The sequence below is a fragment of the Orycteropus afer genome, unplaced genomic scaffold, assembly GCF_000298275.1.
Source record: "Orycteropus afer afer isolate SDZICR_OR568_19922 unplaced genomic scaffold, OryAfe1.0 scaffold00786, whole genome shotgun sequence".
NCBI classification, from domain to species: domain Eukaryota; kingdom Metazoa; phylum Chordata; class Mammalia; order Tubulidentata; family Orycteropodidae; genus Orycteropus; species Orycteropus afer.
This window is the reverse complement of record NW_006922373.1, coordinates 138,651-153,938: the sequence shown is the minus strand read 5'-3', so window position 1 is coordinate 153,938 and position 15,288 is coordinate 138,651. Positions and strand designations below refer to the sequence as shown.

Here is a 15,288-nt window from a genome sequence, read left to right as displayed (position 1 = left end):
CCCATCTTCTGCCTTTTAAACATCCCAAATCATTCCAAAAACAAAGCCGCTATAAAACATTAAGTTAAAGAGCAGACACAGCTAGTAAATAATTCCTCTATTCTTTCAGGTGTTTAGGACTTTATAGAATAACATATTCATCAGTAGGTTTAAAGGATCTCAGAGATTAATTTATTCATTCAAATAATGATTGGGTGCTTACTGTGAGTCAAGCACTGAGCACAGCCTGGTGGACTGGGTAAGACCTGATGCTGCTCTCAAATAGTCTACTAGAGGGAGGATGTTTAATCAGTGTAGATTTTGTGACAGAAATCTCTATTGTGTACCTTCTGTGTCGGGGATGGGACCACTGAGTCTGAATAGTCAGTAGGTGGTTAGCTCAATTGGTTAAAGTATGGTAATGAAGCTATTACCTCTAAATGTGGGTTTAGTGCCTGTGGTGGCAAGATTTTTTCATTTTCTGTGACAATTATAATGCCAGTACACCAGCCTAAAAAACATATCCTAGGTCTAGTCCAAGGGGCTTGGAAAAGGTGGTGTGATTACATTATTACCAGACTACACACACACACACATACACACACACACGACCCTAATAGCTCTGTGTCTCTTTCTGAAATATCAAAGAAGAATAATAGTCTAGAGTTAGTCCTTTTACCTTCACAGCATTGGAAAGATCAAATGAGGAAGCAGATAAAGTACTTTTAGAAACATAAAGTGCTATGGAATCTAGTATTAATAGCGACTTGACTAGCCATTCCTGAAAGATATTCTGAATATTTCCTGGGATAAATAATCAACTGCTAAACTTTTTCTAGAAAGGCAAAGACTTCAATTAAGGGAAGGGTTGCCTTGGAGATAAGCTCCAGGCTTGTTCAGATTTTAGTCCTATAATATTTTATTCTTATATCCCAGGGGGATAGATCTTTCTGTGTATGTCTCATGTTGTAACTTATAGTTTGGTTCCGAAAAAAACCAAAAAAGCCTACATACAAAGAAAGAAAAGAAGTGCCCTAAAACAATGAGAGGTTAGTATCTGTGTACAAAAAAACTAGAGAAAATTTGCTGAAAAAAGTTAACAGTAAGAGTCCAATATAAGTAAAGGCATTCATTAGATACTACAGCTTGACATTTCTTACCTTGCCATTCCTGGTTCTTTATTTTTACTGGTGTAACTATCTGGAGATACTTGGAACTTGTCAGCAGAAAGGCTTTCTGGATTCCCACTTACAGGATGCTCGTTACTTTTCTCTGAAGTTAGTATGGATCCTTTAAATGGAATGAGAAAACAAAGAGATCTACTTTATTGCTTTGTGTGGATGATGATAATTCAGGAGAAGACATCAATTTTTTCAAAAGCCGCAATCTGTGACAATCAAATTGGTTTTTAAACAAGTATATCAGACAGAATTTTATAAACACAAGTGATGCAACAGACAGATGCTAGCACCAAATGGAACTAAATTATTAAAAAATAATAATGATAATAAAAGGAACACTTTAAGACTGGGTGTATAAAGACACCCAGCTGAGACAAGGTTGAACAAATCACATATTTATATTTTTTGGTGCTCAGTGATAAGAAAACAAGAATAGGGAACAAACTTTTTATCTCTGCAGTAAGCTAAATTATGCCCAAACCTCCCTAGATAATGGACAGAAACATTCTGAAAAGCACAAAGCAAATTCCCTTTTCTATTCCTGCTGCCTCCACATCAAAGACATAGGCTGGGGGTTTGAGCTTTTACATGTGTGGGAAAACAGGAGGGGGGAGTTAGGTGAGAAAGAAAAAAATGGTGACATTTTGCTTCACATTATCAGTTACTAAAAAAAAAACCTCAAAAAATAAGGTGCTAACTGTAAGGAACCTTGAAGTAATACACAGAACTAATGATGAAATGGTAAAAGAAGGAAAAAAACCACCAAACAGATCTAAGGCAAAGTTCAACTACATCCTTTTTATCAATTAATTCCTCCAAATGTGTTATTCCACCAGTGCCTTCTAGGAAGTAGCTTAAAGGCAGAAATCTTTTAAGAGCAGAAACAAATACTTAAAAACTACAAATGTCTTCTATCCATTAAAAAGCTATTGCTAACTATCTTAATTACCTTGTGCTGCTGTGACAGGAACACCACAAGTGGGTGGCTTAAACAAACAGAAATTTATCTTCTCACAGTTTAGGAAGTTAGAAGTCCAAATTCAGGGTACCAGATCTATGGGAAGGCTTCTTCTCTGTTGGCTCTAGAGGAAGATCTTTGTCTCCTCTGAGCTTCTACTCCTGGGCAATCTTCAGGTGGTTTGGTGTCTCTCTTCTCTCATCTCTGCTTCCTAGATGGCTTGTTTAATCTCTTTTATATCTCAGAATATACCCTATACTAATCCTGCCTCATTAACATAATAAACCCATGGCCAGCTGGCTGGGGAGTTGATTCTGACTCATAGTGACCCTACAGGGCAGAGTAGAACTGCTCCATAGGGCTTCCAAGGCTGGAAATCTTTACCGAAGCAGACTGCCACATTTTTCTTCTACAGATTGGCTGGTGGGTTTGAACCACTGACCTTTGGGTTAGCAGCCAAGTGGTTTAACCACTGTGCCACCAGGGCTCCATATAATAAGGACAAATCAAAAAACCAAAATCCACTGCCATGGACTTCATTCCTACTCACAGCGACCCCCGTTGGGTTTCCAAGGCAGTAAATCTTTACAGAAGTAGATTGCCTCATCTTCCTTCTTCAGAGCAGCTGGTGAGTTTGAACCACCAACCTTTTGATTAGCCGTCAAGTAAGTGCCTTGGGCACTGTGTCACCACAGCTCCTTGTAACAAAGACAATCATTCCCAAATGGGATTATAACCACAGGCATAGGGGTTAAGATTTATAATACATATTTTTTGGGGGCACAATTCAATCCATAACTCAACCGTAATCCATTTTGAGCTTCTATTAGAAAAGCAAAAATCCATACATTGAGGCAGAAAAATGTAAACAAAGGGCTGTATTAATTAAACTGTTTTTTAAAGCCACTGGGTAGCTTGGGAGGAAATAATCATTGATTTCCTGAGTTAATCCTCAAATGCATTATTTATAGTTTCCTTAAAGCTTGTCTTTTCAGGTCCTGTGAGATTCTAGGAACACAAGAGGAACTTTGCCTGGAGCTACCAGCTGCTAAAAGCAACAGGGTCTAATCATGACCCAGCAGGTTTTTCTTTCAGCTGAGTGTATGTAAAGCTTTTAAATATAGGTTATCATTTTCCCAAAAATATAATTGATGAAGGGTAATGTGTAGCCTCCCAAAGAACCACACCAAACAGAATTAACCATTGAAAAGGGTATTTTTTACAAAAGTGAGATGGGGGGAGAGGGCCTCAGACACAAACACAACTATTAAAAAGTCATTCACCTGAACAATGAGCATATGAAATCCTCTTTTCATTACAATGGGCCTCAAGCTACAAAATGAAAAAACTAACCAGTCAAGAGTCAGTAAGTGAATAGCACCTAAAACACACAGAACAAAACTTTCCTCTTCTTTTTCCTTATCCTTATTTCATTCCCTTAACAGAACAGTACTTTGGTCCCCCTTCATCCTTTCCCTCACTTAGGGACCTTCATGTTATATGCTTCCTGGGTAAAGAATCTCGGCCAAAGCAAACATTTAATACATTTAAACTGCCCACTATGCGCTAGGGGACACCTGGTGGCACACTGGTTAAGTGCTCGGCTGCTAACCATAAGATTGGCAGTCTGCTTCCATAGAGATTTCCATAAAGTCTTCAAAACCCTATGGGGGCAGTTCTACTCTGTCCTATAGGGTCATTATCAGTCAGAATCAACTCATCAGCAATGGATTTAGCTGTGGGCACTGTGTGCTAATAAGCATTGTGCTGAGTATCGGGAAAAATCAAGGAAAAGGAGGTGGGAAGACAGGGAAGAGATATTAAAAAGTGGTAAACTAAAATACAGATCCTGTCATAAAATTCTAGTTTAAGAAGTATATATAACCTATAACAACGAAAGCACAAACAGCTAAAGACAAAATAAATAAATGAGACTTCATAAAAATGAAAAAAATTTGTTCATCAAAAGACTACCAAAAAAGTGAAAAGACAAGCTAACTGGGAGAACATCTTCAGAAACCATATATCTGACAAGAATCTAATAACCAAAATATATATAAAATTTCGACAAGAAAAAAGACAAATAACCCAATCATAACATCATCAAAGGACTTAAATAGACATTTCACCAAAGAGAACATTCAAATGGTCACCAAACACATGAAAGATGCTCAGTGTCATGAGCCATCAGAGATACAAACCAAAATCACATTGAGATACCATTTCATTTCCATTTAGGATGGCTAAGATTAAAAAGACAGAAAACAACAAATGTTGGTGAGGATGTGGGAAAACTAGACCCTTATCCACTGTTGATGGAAATGCGAAATGGTACAGCTATTGTGGAAAAGAGTGTGGTAGTTTCTTAAAAACTATAAATAGAACTACCATGTGACCCAGCAATTCCACCCTTAGGTATATACACCCCAAAGGCTTGAAAGCAAAGACTCAAAAAGAGACTTGTATACAAATGTTCACCGCAGCACTATTCACAATAGCCAAAGGTAGAAACAACCTAAATGCCCAACAAGACAGTAGGAGAAATGAAGTCTTAACACATGCTACACAGCAGAGATGAAGCCTGAAGACACGCTGAGTGAAATAAACCAATCACAAAAGGACAAATATTGTATGACCTCACTTTTATTAAAAAGACAAGAAAAATAATTGTTTATTACAATTGCTGTCAATAAATTTGTATACCTATAAAACATGGAATTGGCAATGACCTGGGAAAAAAAAAAGCTGCTGAGGTTGCTTATGTATAACCAAACATCTCAGGGGATTTGGTTCCTTGGTTTGGAAGTTTGGGGTCAAAGCTTCATAGGACATTACAGTTAATTGGCCTAATAATGTGTTTAGTGCTTCTGTTCTATCTCCTAGCTCATTGGGTAGTGCTTGGGGACTTAAAAGCTGTCAAGTGGCCGGCCATCCAAGGCACAACTATTAGTATCTACTCACCCCAAGCCACAGAGGAAGAAGGAGAGTCAGGAAAAGGAGGATATGGAATATGTGGCTAATTGCCTCCATGAATAATTAATTGCCTCCTTTGCTATGAGACCAGAAGAATTGGCTGGTGCCTGGCTATTACAGAACATTTTGATCAATCCATAGAAAAGTCCTGATCAAGAGGGGGAAAATCCAAATCAGCATTTCAAAATCTCTAGACTTTTTAGAGACATAAAGGTTGGATAAACATCTGACACTATTGACCTGAGATAATCTTTAAACTTTAAACCAAAAATATCCTTGAAGTCATTTTTAAACCTAATAGTAGTTTAGTTTAACTAGTTAAAAAAAGGTCTGCCTTGAGTATCACACTCTTAAGAACAACCTATATGGGATTAAATTGACAACAGCAGCTCAAAAGATTCAATAGGAACTATAGAGGCAGTGAGTTTATGTTAACAAGGGAGGAACAACTCAGAAAAGGAGGGTGAGAATGGTTGCATAACTTGATGACCATAATCAACATCACTAAATTGTATATGCAGAAACTGTTGAATTGGTGCATTAATTTTGCTGTGTATATTCTCAAAAACAAAATAAATAAAATTTAAGGGAAAAAAAACAAACTATCCTGTCCCAACTGATACAGAAATCCCAGGGGAGGAGCTTAGGAAATTCTAGCAAGCACTTCCACTAAACGTACTGCAGGACAGAAAAGCTCAGATGTGTTTGAAAATCACTTTCATTGTAACAGGCTATGATCTCACAAATGCTAATATTTGCTTTATGACTGACAGGAAATCCAGGAGAGGAAAAAAAATGAAAAATCACAAAGTGTCTGATATGAAATACCTTTATCTGCAGAGGGAAGTACACAATTTATAATATGTAAGTAAACACGTTTGCACTAAAATACTATGCATGCTTGGGAATGACCCTTAAACAAATAGGGCAGATCTACGCTGAGGACAGAACATTTGATGTAAAGATCCTAGAAGAGGGGCTTTTATTAATTTTAAGAACAGTGGCCCCTAAAAAACAAAACTGGTAAAATCAAAACAAAGTCTAGAGTTTCATTAAGAGTGATATATTGATTTTGACAAATGTACCATGATAATGTAACATGATAATAGCAGGGGAAAATGAGGCTTGGTAAGGAATATACGGGGACTGCTGTACAATCACTGCAACTTCTCTGTAAATCTAAAATTATTACAAAATAAAAAAGTTTACTGAAAAAATTAAGTCAGCTGAGGTCAAATAATACTTTTTCCTATGATTAATAAATTTGGTTGAGATTCAGTTAGATTCACACCAACGTAAGTACAGAAAGGTTCAAAAAAAATTTTTTATTGTGATTTGAGTGAAAGTTTACAGAGTAAATTTGTTTTCTATTCAACTGTTCATAAACATTTTGTTTCATGACAGTAACTGTTCACCTTATAGGCCTGTCTATTGTTTGGCTGGAAGTTAAACCATGGGGAATAAATTCAATTCCAGGCCTGAAGGGTAACTAGGGACCATAGTCTCAGGGGTTTTACCAGTCTCTATCAGACTAGTAAAGCTGTTTATATATACATATATATATATATAAAATTTTGTTCCACATTTTTCTCCTACTCTATTTGATCCCTTTCCAAGTGGTTGATAGTAATACTTCTTCTGGTCTCACGGTCATGTAGGATGAGGTTCACATGGTCCACTAGTCCCTTGGACTAACTGTTTCCATGCACCTTTGAGTTTCTTCATTCTTCTTTGCTCCAGAAGAGAAGAGACCAATTGCTCCAACTTAGATGGCCACTTGAAAGCTTTTTAGACCACAATCACTACTCATTCAAGTAGGATGTAGAACAATGCCTTTGTAAGGCTCAAAATTTGAGTTGGTATTCAGCTGATGCTCAAAACATTTCAGAAATGATGGCACAAAGAAACACTTTATCTATATAGCTTCAGGAAAAAAAAAAAAAATTCATACACACCAAAGAGCAGATAGTAGATTTACATAGATATTCAAAGCCAGAGAATAACATTTTATATTTTGTGCATTAGAATTGAAAGTCTAATCTGTTTTTAGACTCAAGATGGTGAAAGCACCCCAAAGAAGAAAATTGTGCTGGAGATGGGACTTTGGGCTTCATTATATGAGAGATGAACTAAAACAAGATATAGCTACAAAGACAGCATTTAAGAAATTACATTTTGAATTGCTGCCATAGCAACAGAGTCCTAGCTCCTCATGCATGAGCTACTGTTTCTCCCTGAACTTACAAATACTGCTAGATCCACTCAGGGACCAAGGCCACTTTTTTGAATAATTAACAGACTTCAGTTCATAGACAGACTCAGAAGGCCCTGACACTTCCAGTAAGAATGGGTAGGGAATGATAGAGAAGAAACTTTAGTACTTAGTGGGTGTCACCAAAACAGCAAAAAACTGCATTTTGGGGGGGCTTACCGCCACCACCTGCTTCTACAGCACCAAGGAGCCTCTGTGGACCCCATGCCCGTGTTAGCCTTTCTTCTACCTGTTTGCTATTAAAAAACCTGCCTGGTGTCCTTTAACAAGATTCTTCCCAATTACAAATTCAAATTTTCATCTCACTTTCCCTTCATTTCTGTCAGTGTGTTTTCTATTGATACAGGAGCACATTATACCTCAGCTCCTTCCCACAGGAAGTCAGCTTTGATAAACCCTACCTGCCTAGTTACTGCAACTGCCTCCTCTCAGAGGTCCATCTGGCCTTATGGTAACTATAACTATAAAATTGTTAGGAAGTGTCTGACTCTGATATACAGTTGGATTTTCTGTGGATCAAACGAAAGCTCCAAAAGTAAAGGAACAACTTTGCCTATAATTGGTAAGCACAACTACTGAATAAGTAGTTCATATAAGGCACATGTCTAAGTGTTTTTCCACAAATTTTCTGAAATCATGAGGTTACCTATTCCCAATATCCCTCATTACACTCAACTGCCTAACAGCAAAGACTATAGTGTATGTCTCCTGGACTCCCATAGCATCCATTCATTATAGGTGCTCAGTCATACAATGACACTGAATGACTATCCTGGGTCTTCTCTGAATGGTAAATTAGTTGTGGGCAGGGACTAGAACCAAAGTTCTAAAATTACCCATGGAGTGACTTGGTAAATATGCGCTGAGCAAAGATCAGAAAATGTTGGAGCTAGGTCCTTATTTTTTAGAAAGTAATAAAGGCTTAGAGAGGGAAAAATTTTGGGTAATATAACAGAGATTGACCAGTATTATGAATCACCTTTTTCTGATGTGTTGTGTTCTGGATTCAGCAGGTCCTCGGGGGCATGAGAGCCTACAATGAGGCAAGGGGGGCTGTCAGAAGGCTGGCTCCCATGCTCGTCTAATACAGCCTCCAGTTCAGCCATTTCCTGCTGGAGCTTTATCAGATTATCTTGCATGGTATCCCTCTGCTACAAACACAAGAAATGACACCAAGAAAGTGAGATTATTTGAGAAACTTGCCAGAAAGTGGAAATATGTCACAGTAATTAATTTTAGGATGGGAATTGAAATCACCTAGGATGGAATTATGAGTTCTGGCTGAACACCTTTTAATCCAAGCATATTCATGCAATTAATGCCCACGAAATTATTTCAGAATGATATTAAAGGGGGAGAAAATCCTTAAACTCTCACAAATAGACTCATGATGGCTTTTTGAAGGTGGTTATTTTCTTTTAAAGCTAGAGAGTGAAAAAATAATTAAGGTATTTAAAGACTTAATATTTAAAAATGGCATGATTCTAATTACCATATAAGGTGCCCTAACGGTTTGGTGCTTACGCATTTGTCTGCTAATCGAAAGGCTGGTGGTTCGAACTTACCATCTGCTCTGCAAGATAAAGATGTGTCTTTCTGCTTCTGTAAAGATTCATAGCCTTGGAAACCCTATGGGGCAGTTCCACTCTGCCCTAGAGGGTTGTTATGAGTCAGAATCAACTCGATAGCAATAGATTTGTTTTTGCTTTTGAACTACCATAAACCAAAAAAACAAACTCACTGCCATTGAGTTGATTCCAACTCATAGGACCCCCTTTGGGTTTCGCAGGAAGTAAATCTTTATGGAAGTAGATTGCAGTCTTCCTTCCACAGAGTGGCTGGTGGGTTTGAACCACCAACCTTCTGGTTAGCAGTGCCTTAGGCACTAGGTACCACCAGAGATCCTTTTGAACTACCATATGACCCAGTAATTCCACTCCTATACTCAAAAGACTTGAAAGCACACTCAGAGACACTAGTACACTAATGTTCATTGCAGCACTATTCACAATAATCAAAAGGTGGAAATGACATTTTGATCAGAGTCCATAACAGAGTCCTCACCTAAAGGGGAAAATATAGAACAGCCTTTCAAATTCTCATGGATGCCAGACTTCCTGAAGCCATGATGGTTACATGAACCCTGATAACTATTGCCCTGAAATAATCTTTAGATCTTAAACCAATAGTATCTCTTGAAGTCTTCTTAAAACCAAACAGTTTAGGTTAACTAGTAAAGAATGCCTGCCTTGAGCATTATGTTCTTTTAAGATCTATGTATATGGATCAAATTGAGAACAGCAACTTGAAAAATTAGATAGGAATCATAGCGGGCAGTGAATCTGTTAATGAAGAAAGAACAACTCAGAACAAGATGGTGAGAATGATTTTATAACTTGAAGAAACAGAAAACACAGGGAGGAAGTGGGAAGAGTGCTGTTACATTGTGGAAATTGTAATCAACATTGAAACAAAATGTGTGTGACTTGTTGAATGGAAAACCAATTTTCTTTGTAAACTTTCGTCCAAATCACAATAAAAAGCGAAAAAAAAAAAAAAAAAGTTTAGTTAGTCCATATAAAAATGTCTCTTAGGCTGATGAAATAGTGGAAGAAGTCTCCTTTTTTATGGTATTTTTGAAAAAAGTATCAGTAATCCCGCCTAGAGACCCTAACTCATGAGAATGCTTCCTTTTCTGAATCTTCAGTTTCTAAGAGAAATAGTCAAGAGCAAATTCATTCATTCATCTACTTGTTCATTCAATGACTATTTACTGACCATCTATTACATGCCAAGCACTGCCCTAGTGCAGGTAATACAGCCTTCTTGGTGCTGACATTCTAGATGCAGACAAGGTGCCTCAAGATGATCAGAGAGAAAGAGCTACCGGAGACAAAGATCCAACATAAAGAGCCTTCAGGAAGCTGTAAGCACAGCTGTTTTTAGCTTAAGATAATGGCTCTTCTTGCTTATGAGGCTTCTGAAGTTTGTGCCATCTCAAGAAGAACTCTGCTAAGTCTAAAGTTTCTGATAAGCAAATAATTTAGACAAGTAAGGAGCTTTAAATATACATTTCTTCATTTTAGAAGGAACACTAATGGTTGCCGCAAACTGGGGGGAAACACAGATTGCTTCACTCTGTTTCTTCTTCTTCTGATCCTTGAAAATGACTTTGCCCTTTGCTAAAAACAAGCCATCTTCTTTCTCTTGCTACAATGAATGCAGTTTGAGATTTTTATGACCAGAAAATGTATCCCCAGTTTCACGAAGGTTTCCACTGCTTCCCTCAGACTGCTCTGCTGCCAATTTCCGCAGCATCGCCATTGCCACCACGTGGTGTTTGTGAGTCGTTACATCACTGATCAAGGTCTTGCCTTAGCAACCTGGGAATGAGACCGACCACACAGAGACATGTGGCCAATGATTCAGAAGTGTACTAATCACTACTGTCACAATCATCTAACTCTTATGTGGTCATTAAATAGTTTAGAAAATCAGAAAAAAAGAGCAAAAGGAGAATGATAACTATTTAATTTTCTTTGGCTTTCCAAAAAAAAACAACCAACTTTAAACTTAGAGAAATCTCCCTGCAAGAAACTGGCCTGCATTTGGAGACCAAAACCAAATCAGATACCAAATCCTCCATTCAAATTCTGAAATGTTTCTTGAATTATAGGCCTGCTTCTCTTTTCTATACCTACTATGCTATATCTGTTTTATGATAGTGACATTAGCAGAAGTTCTCTAAAAGCCTTGTTTATCATGTCTCTTTCATCCATAAGGCAAAAACTCCTCAGATAAATGAATACTTTCTGAATGTTATGTAATTGTTAGTCATCATTACCCTAAGGATAAAGTTCAAATTCCTTAGCAAAGGATTCAAAGGACCCTCACATCCTGGTCTTACATTATTTCTCTCCCAACACTACTATGTCCTACTTTCCAGCCACATAGGTAGGACAACTTTGTGCTTTCAGATTCCATGCCTCTGTGTCTATGCCTCAACTTCTGCCTCCCTTTTCTTTCCACTTGGAAAAATTCTCATCTTTCAAGGCCCAGCTCGAATGTCTCCTTCAGAAGTCACCACCAATAAAACTTCTCATTTCAGGAGTAGATGATCTCACACGATTTCCTTTTGCAGGACAATGAATTACAGGCAGTCTTCAGATTATGAACACCCAATTTACATATAACCCATAGTTACCAAGCAACCCTGTAAAGGCTATTATATTAAAAATTTGAGGTACCTAGAATGGCTTGTAATGACAAATGGGTGCTACTTTGCAACATACATCAAAACATTATTATTATTATTACTATATTATCATGCTAAAGATGTTTTAGTGTATCTGGAAGTATTTCTTTAATCGTTTTTTATACTATATGTATCTTTATATGTAAGACAAACATTTGACCAACTGATGTTAGATACGAACCATGATGTTGCTTATTGGTCCAGTTGTGAGGATTCTTGTTATCTTTATGTTGAGTTGTAATCCATACTGAAGGCTGTAATGTTTGATCTTCATCAGGAAGTGCTTCAGGTCTTCTTTGCTTTCAGCAAGCAAGGTTGTGTCAGCCTGTATTGCATGTTAATGATGAGTCTTCCTCCAATCCTGATGTGTTCTTCATACAGTCCAGCTTCTTGGATTATGCGCTCAGCATACAGATTGAATAAGTATGGTGAAAGGATACAACCCCAACACACACTTTTCATGATTCTAAAACATGCTGCATCCCTTTGTTCTTTCTGAATGACTGCCTCTTGGTTTACATACAGGTTCCTCATAAACACAATTAAGTGTTCTGGAATTCCCATTCTTCACAATGTTATCCATAATTTGTCATGATCCACAGTCAAATGTCTTTGCTTAGTCAATAAAACATAGATAAACATATTTCTAATATTCTCTGCTTTGAACTGAGATCCATCTGATATAAGCATATACATATATATACCTTGTGACATGTCCTCTTCTGAATCTGGGTTTAATTTCTGGCAGTTCCCTGTTGATGTACTGCTGCAACCAATTCTGAATGATCTTTAGCAAAATTTTACTTGCGTGTAATATTGCTTGATAATTTCTGCATTCTGTTGGATCACCTTTGGAACGCACACACATATGGATCTCTTCCAGTTGGTTTGTCAGGTAGCTATTTTCCAAAATTGTTGGCACAGATGAGTGAGTGCATCAAGCATTACATTCATCTGCTGAAACATCTTAATTGGTATTCCGTCAATTCCTGGAGGCTTGTTTCTTTCAATTGTGTGAGACTATGCAAATAAGGGGTTTATAGCCCACCAAAGGGATTAGACAGCTTGTTAACAATGCAAATAAGGTACATGGAACCCTTATTCCACAAATAAGGTGGAACTGTAGTGAGGGGACTGGTTAGTTTTGCCATCCCTGGTAGGCATAAAAAGATAGCCAATCCCAGAGCATGGGTGTGTGTGTGGGAACCTCACTACCATCAAGAAAGAAGAGCCAGGAGCAGAGTGCACCCTTTAGACCTGGGGTCCCTGGGCTGAGACCTCTAAGACCCAGGAGACAGACAGAGCTAGAACAGCAGAGAAGGTGCAAGACAGCAAATAGTGGTGGTAAGTTTAGCAGAGAAATGGCAGTAGCAGAACCAGGAGACCAGCATGAGACAGTGTGATGGGCTTCCTAGCCCACTGTGCAAGGTGGCTACAGTGGGTATGGTGACCCACAGAATGAGAGCTGAGTGCCTTCTTGCCAGGCATAGTAGAGAAGTGGGGTGTGTCCAGGTACTTACTGATGAAACTAAAGAGCTCTGTAACACCTCCTCAAGTAGGGCAGAGGCCAGACCTAGATGTCAAGGACCAGAGAAAGGCCTGAGTAAGGATGTGGCTGAGAAAAAGCTGTACTGATTGAAGAACTGTATCTTGAGTTGTAACCTATTCCTTAATAAAGCTCCTAACTGTGAATATGGTATCTCAGTTGTGTGTGACCATTGCAATGAATTACTGAACACACAAAGAAGGAAAGTGCCATGGCGGGGCAGCTAGTGATAGCAATGGTATTTTGAAAAAAGGTTGGAGAAAGAAAGTATATCTGACCACCACTTCACAGGAATCAGCTTTGGGCTGATAATGACGGTGATTCTCTCTCCTTCCCCTTGTGAGTTAGACTGTTAGGTCTGACACTGCCGTGTCATTTTTCACACATTTATACTATTACTTAACTCACTCACTGCCCTCAAGTAGGATCGGACTCATAGCGACGCCTCCTTGGGTTTCTGAGGGGAAGTGGATTGCCCAATGGTCCTGCCGAGGAGTGGCTGGTGGGTCTGAACCTCCAGCCTTCCGGTTAGCAGTCAAATGCCTTGGGTACTATGCCACCAGAACCCCCTTTATATTATTAACATCTTAGTATCCTAAAGTGGGATATAAGACCCCATTGTTGAAAGGAATCTTCCCTTTAACATTTTTGTATCCCCAATGTCTAGCAAAACCAAAAACCAAACCCACTGTCAACGAGTCTATTTCAACTCAGAGCAACCCTCAGTGGGTTCCCAAGGCTGTAAATCTTTATGCAAGTAGATTACTTCATCTTCCTCCTGCAGAGCAGCTGGTGGGTTTGAACCACTCAGCTTCTGGTTAGCAGCCAAATGCCTTAACCACTACGTCACCTTCAATGTCGAGCAGATGGTAAGTATTCAGTAAATGTTTAATGCAGAAATGAATAGTTAAAATTTATTAGCTTTTGGCATAGTGCCTAAGGCACTTGACTGCTAACCAGAAGGCTGGCAGTTCAAACCCACCAGCCTCTCCTCAGAAGGAAGGTTGGGCAATCTACTTCTGTCGCGATACCGCCTCGGAAACCCAAGGAGGGGTCACTATGAGTTGGGTCCAACTCGACAGCAAGTAACAACAAGAACGATACCAAATTAGGAACTCTCTATCTCTTACATACTTTTTCTCAGTTCTCTAATAAACAGGCAGAGAAATCTCCAGGAACGATCCCAACTTAATCATTTTGCTTGTCCATGCGACTCCAGATTTGGTTAGCTTGAAATCTGACTTTAGCTCTTTTTTGGGTAGATGCTTAATAAAAAATACTTTGTAAGAAGAATCTTAAATAAATAGTCATGTCTCTGGGAAAAGATCAGATGCACAAAAAACAAGGAGGCAGTTTATTCAGTATCAAATATAATGCAGTATGGGTAAGACAGATTGAAGGAGGAACTGGTACCTAAAACTTTAAACTGCAAGGGACAAAATTAGGTGAAATGCATATTGACGAAGTCCTAAAGCTATATCCAGAAAGGACCATGGGAACTGCAAAGAGAGAAAAAGCCTCCAAGTCTTTTCATCAATTTAGTCACCACGGCAATCCTGCAGCAGAGAATACTGATGACAACTCAGGTATAGATCAGTAGTCATCTCAAAGGTTTCCTCACTGCTCCGATAGGCTTCAGGCCTAGAGGGATTTATTCTGCACTGAGAATGGGCAACAGAAGACAAACCTTCTCCATCTACAGTCCTCATAGCAATGCCAACGCTTAGAAGATTTTAAAATAGGATACCACCCAGTGAAATGGGACTATCAAATACACTGGGGCTGGGGGAACACAGACTGGTTCAATCTTCTTAAAGGACAATTTAACAATATGTATTAAAGACCAAAAATTCCAGTCCTAGGAATTTATACAAAAGAAATTAATAGGGATGTGGGGAGACATTTAGTCATCAGGATGCCTACCCTGAAACACTCAATATTCAGCACTAGGTCAACTAACTCATGATATAGCCAAAGGATAGAACACTGTGTGGTAATTAAAAATAAAGCCACTGGAGGCGGGGCAAGATGGCAGACTAGGCAGAAGGATTGCACAGACCCTCTTCAACAAAGAAAAGGGAAACCAATTAACACAGACACAGAAGATAATCTTGGACCCCTGAG

At 38.5% G+C, this 15,288-nt stretch overlaps 1 protein-coding gene across 1 annotated transcript in view; it reads right to left on the bottom strand.

Moving 5' to 3' along the window:
* BRCA1 (BRCA1 DNA repair associated) overlaps window positions 1–15,288 on the bottom strand; it is an 85,781-nt gene that overhangs the window by 29,547 nt on the left and 40,946 nt on the right. Inside the window, exons 11-12 of the mRNA XM_007957724.2 lie at window positions 8,343–8,514; window positions 1,140–1,269 (exon numbers count right to left, since the gene is read on the bottom strand). Coding sequence (XP_007955915.1) covers window positions 1,140–1,269; window positions 8,343–8,514 — 302 coding nt within the window. The remainder of the gene's footprint in view (window positions 1–1,139; window positions 1,270–8,342; window positions 8,515–15,288) is intronic.